Source organism: Anneissia japonica, unplaced genomic scaffold (assembly GCF_011630105.1).
Source record: "Anneissia japonica isolate Jap-2015-1 unplaced genomic scaffold, ASM1163010v1 scaffold287774_len439945_cov178, whole genome shotgun sequence".
NCBI classification, from domain to species: domain Eukaryota; kingdom Metazoa; phylum Echinodermata; class Crinoidea; order Comatulida; family Comatulidae; genus Anneissia; species Anneissia japonica.
Window position 1 is genome coordinate 123,016 of NW_022725867.1, and position 5,836 is coordinate 128,851.

General features: G+C 35.6%; 1 protein-coding gene across 1 annotated transcript in view; it reads left to right on the forward strand.

The window, feature by feature from the left end:
• LOC117112961 (tumor necrosis factor receptor superfamily member EDAR-like) overlaps positions 1 to 4,231 on the forward strand; it is a 21,487-nt gene extending 17,256 nt beyond the window's left edge. The window contains exons 6-11 of the mRNA XM_033256195.1: positions 349 to 500; positions 1,014 to 1,232; positions 2,170 to 2,254; positions 2,458 to 2,542; positions 3,406 to 3,469; positions 3,833 to 4,231. Of these exons, the coding sequence (XP_033112086.1) occupies positions 349 to 500; positions 1,014 to 1,232; positions 2,170 to 2,254; positions 2,458 to 2,542; positions 3,406 to 3,469; positions 3,833 to 4,179 (952 nt within the window). The 3' untranslated portion in view covers positions 4,180 to 4,231. The remainder of the gene's footprint in view (positions 1 to 348; positions 501 to 1,013; positions 1,233 to 2,169; positions 2,255 to 2,457; positions 2,543 to 3,405; positions 3,470 to 3,832) is intronic.
• Positions 4,232 to 5,836: the final 1,605 nt, after the last annotated feature.

Here is a 5,836-nt window from a genome sequence, read left to right on the forward strand (position 1 = left end):
GCGTGCGTCCCCCACGCCCCCTTTGGATACGCCACTGATAGTCAACGAATACAGTATACACAAATATAATGTAGCACCAAGCATGTATTTACAGTATTAATTTTTCGTACATTCTGTTCCAACGCAGTACGTTTATATTCGGCATGCGACAGTGAAACTATAGACTATAACTATTGCTTTGCATACACATTTTCTTAATATGTATTTACTGAAGGAATGATGTGCTAATAAATGTCTGGTCGACTGGAGTTCAAAACCAATCTGTACTGTTTCATTTGTTTATTACTGTTCTTGTATCAGGAAAAAAAAACTGTTATGATCTCTCAATGGAATGCTCATTGATTTCAGATACGGGAGTTTATCCGAAAACTCAACGTGTGTACCTTGTCATACATTGCGTGGGCAGGAAGTACAAGGATGTCAGGCAGATCAACCGACGACGACTGAAATGAAATCCGTGACGTCATCAGATAGCGTACCACTATCGAATATAATAGAAGGTAATGAGTAGCAAATACAAGATAATTCTGTTTATCTAGGCATGTTTAGAAAGGTACGGTCCAAAAAAATATCAAGTAACAAACATTTAAAACAAATAACAAAACAGATCCGATGACTCATAGAATTGTTTGCCCACCGACATTGATACGCATACGATAACATAATCAATCATCTTTATTTATTAACCAACATGACCATAGATACTCAATCAAAGTTGTCCTAATTCTTAAATTGCCTAAATAGAATCATTGCCTGTGTAGGCGGGCTGCGTCCCCTCCCCCTCCTCGATCTCCACAGAGGCTCTTTAACCTGGCCCACCAGGGCGCCTGAGCGCCCCTGACCCTCTGCCTCTCATAGGATTCCACTCAAATTAAAGGTACACTCACACCGAATCAATACTTAACAATCGAAAACGCTTGTGAATGCAGCATATTCATTTTAGCCTGTATAATATTATTAGGCATACTTGCAATTTACTGAACCTTGTGTTACTAATACGTTTCATTTTGTAGGCTTTGCAGTTGAAGACCCTACACCCACTGATGGCTTGAATACTTCGACGTTATCGATATCGCACTACTGGTGGACATTCTCTGTGGCGTTAGCGATTGTCGTAATAGCCCTGGGTGTCTTCGTTTGTTATGATAAAACGCGGAAAAAGTATCCACCGTCACCACTGGCAACAAGTGAATTGTCACATGTCGAACTAGGGGACGAGGAAACAGAAAATGGTTAGTAAATAACAGTCTCATCTGTTAACATTTTGAATTAAAGTGAATGGGTCAGGTCGGTTACCAACCTAGTTCTCGTGAGTTCGAATTCTTCGTCTATGTTGTTGAGCAAGACATATTATATGCCTTTGAACTCTCTTCCACGTCCACCTAAGGGTAGGCCATAATTACGGTTTGGCCAAAGTTCCTGCCTTTTGGTAGTAAGCGAATGTTTTCTGGACGCATTTGATTTACTCATGGTTTGGTTGGATTCTCCAAATCAACTTCAATCCTAGTAACTCACATTAGTTCTCGCAGTGGTTTAGTGGTTATAGCGCAAGACCATTTAGGCCTATCTGGAGATGGTGGGTTGGATTCTTACCTGAATTACTTTTAAATCAGTATTTAGAGACGTAATGAGGATCAAGCGAGATAGCAAAACTCCTCCTATCATCATCATCATCAATATTTTTATTATAATTATTGTTGTTGTTGTGGTTGTTGTTCATTTGTCTCATCGTATATACTTACATTTTCATATATATGCCATAATGCAAGGAGTTGATATTAGCCTACTGTACATAAAATATTTTATTTTACTTAATTTTTTAATGTAAATTTCGTAAAGGTTTGGTGGTCTTGTTTTGTCTTTCCTTTTGCTTTTAAAAAATATAAAAATAGTGGTTTGTGTTTTATTGTTCTCTTTCATGTCGCGTCATTTATAAATTTTAGTATTTTATGTAGGTTTTTGATGTGCTAAATTGTATTGTGATAATTGTGATACTTTTTAATCCAATTTTCCATTTTAAGTTTTAATGTACATACATATCGAGTATTGATTTTTTTATGAATTTATATTTTTAAATTCTGTACAGCACCTGTGTATTTTAATTGGATATTGTTTGCGCTATATTATTATTTTTATTATTATTAAATACTTTTCCTTAATTTGATTTAGATAAGAGCGGATCTGGTGGATTGGATACAACTGTTAACACATTGGTACGAACATGTGCTGATGGTAGTCCTGATATTCGTTGTAGGTATGTTTATGACCGACTGACATTGATAAAAATGGTATACCTGTTTTAAAATGAAAATGGTGATTATGAAAGAAAGTAGGTTTTCTTTTATGATTATGTAATTTATTACCGTACATTTGTTAAATAGTGTTATATTTAAGGTTTAGATTCAAAATTTTCTTCCGTCTTTAACTCATGCTATAAAGTGTTTTTATTATATTTAGAGAGACGACTCCTTTTATGGCCGCCAATACTGAAAACGAGGCCAATCCATCGCGAACAAGCAGTGGCTATATTAGTTACGATGAGGTGAGTTATACCAGGGAACAGTGAAATTTCACTGTTCCCTGGTTATACAAATTTATAACGAAGACTATAAAGTCATAATATACAGACTTCATGCTTTATGAAGCCTGGTTTCTATAGAATCACTACTCAGTCGCTGTGTTTTCACTTCAATCGTTGCACTGCGTACTACGTTTCCATGGAATCGCTCACCCTATCGGCGACAGTTGTCGGGAAGGTTGAACCTGGTTCAACTTTGTCGATTTCGATGCAGACGAATCAGGGTGTCTTTGCGATTGCGTCAGAGCAGCTGCAACGCAATGGACAAAATAAGGTGATAGGGTCGCCGATAGAGTGAGCGATTATATGTATACAAAGCTTGATTCAACTGATCAATCAGCGTCGACAAAGTAGTCAGCACTAACGTGTAGCGATTTTTATGGAAACTAGGAATTGTGTAGGCCTAAGTAGCGCCTCTTGTAAAAAAAATCTTCGAACATAGGACTATTAGATAGACCTCCTTATTTCATACAAGCTGATAAAGAGATGTGTAAAAGATGTTAATCTTCCAGCCTGGGACTCGAATTCCCGACCCTTAAGCCTCATTTCCTAAAAGTCGCTAGTGTTTTCAGTGCAAACATTGTACAGTACTGCGTAGCAGTCTCCGACACAATCGGAAGGCTCTCGGGTTCGACCGACCAATCAGCATCACCGAAAACTGTCGGCGATAGGCTGCATGTAGCAACATCGAACCCGGCCTACTGTCAGACAGAAAAGTGTAATATTATTGAAATTAAGTCCGGTGGCATAACATTTTGTTTTATTGAGCTAATGCTGTTCTTTAAATAAGTTATCATTATTTTTTCTACAAAATTGTTCTTTTACAGAGTGAGTTCCCACGCGATACTGGTCTAAGAAGACGGTATGAACAAGCAGTTCAAGCATGCAAAGGTAAACAATTTTTTTAATATAGGTCTAAATAGATCAGTTTGATAAAACATGTACAGAAATATGTAATATATCCACTTGATGTATATATTTTATTCTTCAGTTTGATAATATGAAACTGATCAATATAATAATATAGATCAGTTTAATGAACATATTATATAGAGGCCTACATTGGTAATTATGTTGTTTGAAACTTATGTAGGGCCTATATATTAAATTGATCTAAGTTTGATACATGTTGTATGAAACTGATCAATATGAATAGGCTATAGATCAGTTTGAACATGGTATGTATACATTAGTAATGAACCAATAACTTTTCGGTACCACTGACTCTGACTATCCGATGTCTTTTTTCTGCAGACGAACGATATAATAGACGAGTATCCGAGTGTGATATAGACATGCTTCAGAAACTGTCCATTGAGCTGAATCCTCGCTGCCCTTTAGGAACAAAAAATTGGAAACAACTTGGATGTTATCTTAAAGTTCCTAATAAAGTTGTAAGCAATTACGAGAAACTCGAAGACCCTCTGGCTAATGTTTTGCAACATGCCGATGCCTTGGAGGCGTTGACGCTAGCCGCGTTCCTCCCTAAGTTAAAACAGGTTGAAAACCATGCAGCTCTAAATATCGTTGTTGAATACATCTTGAAAGAACTTAGATTAGACCAGGAAACTAATAGAGATGAAAAGGAAACAGCATTTTAGAATGTGTAAAGCCTACAACACAAAAAGCTGCTTTAAATTGTGTACTGAAAAATAGGACATATAGGCTATGTGAAAAAATAAATAAAATAAAATAAGTCTTGGCTTTGCCCCGGATCGTCGAAGACCATTAATTCGACGATACTACATGTATAAACATATTTCGGTTCAGTTTTTGTATCCACTGGACCTTCGGGGTCAGTAGACACATTGCTATTGTCTGGCAATTGACTTGTAAGAGTAAATCCGATGGAGGAATGAGTGGATAGGTCATCAGCTAAAGATAAAAAAATAAAGGAAGTTACGAAATATAATGCCATGTTAGATAAGACTTGGCCTAGAAAGAAATAAAAAATATCAACATTCTGTTACTTGTTCAGTAATTCAAGTAAACTGCCAACACAGAAAGCGTGGATGAGTTAAAAGTAGCAAAAAAAAAATATCAAACAGTAGACACGCGGTCCCGCTGGGAGCCTATTTTCTGTAAGTGCCTAGGCTAATCACGGGGGAAAGAAAGCAAATACATGTAATGCTTACACGCCCAAGGTTGTCAACTCCAAAGTTATTGTCACAACATAATTAATGACGTCCATAATTTTTTGGTTCGCTCAAAGTGAAACAGGATTTTGTCATGTACTTTTAACCGCACGATCATTATTATGGTCACGGTGGGAGTTTTATTAACAGAACTGCCAAAAATGTTTGAAACTCCAGCGCTCACACCTACCTCCTTGCAATGACAAACAGTTGCAAACAGATATTGCAGGGAAGTATAATAATAATAATAATAATTTTTAAAAAAAATATTGCTGCAATGTGAATTAATTGCAATGTTTTAATGGTGATGTAGAATTTAAAATTATTTCGAGGTAAATGCTATATATTTATAAATGCTTATAGGCCTACTGTATTTTGGAATTATTTATATATTTTGTGTTATAAACAAGACTGTAAATAAGTGGTAAAGTATAGCTTTATCAACAGATTTGTCGTAATATAATGATCAAATATAATGGGGTCGTACAATTTTCTAGTGTGAAGACAAAAATATAGTTGTTTAAAGAGAATGCAATTAGCCTATGATAGGCCTATATAAATACAAATTGCTAGTAAAATGTTTAAATATATCGGTAGTAAATAATCTAATTATTTGTACGTACCGGTACTTTATATGATAATACAAATTGATGAATTTATTTAAAAATATATATAAGGTTTTTTTTTTAGGGATTTTTGTATACCTGCATCAAATCTTTATCCTTGCAATTGTTTTGTTTTTCCTAATGTACTTCTTCGATCATCAAATGATGTTCATGATAGATATGGCCTAAGTATTTTATTATAGGCAGTATCGATCTAATCATTAAAGCCTGTTTTTTCCACTCGGCGAATTTATTCGCGTGAATCGAAAACTCTGATTGGCTGCGCAATTTTTGCGCTTCGCAAAGGTAGAAACAGTTCGAACACAGATTTCGTTGAAGCGAAAACTCCGATAGAAATTGAATGCGCATGACCAGCGCTTTAATTATATAAATAAATTCGCCTAGTGAGTCCGTTCCAGCAAACGTGTCAATTTATATACTGTACATCCTCAAAGTTTCACGTTCCGGAATAAAAATGATGAATAGCGTTGTAAATTTTTTTGTATTATTGTTTCGAT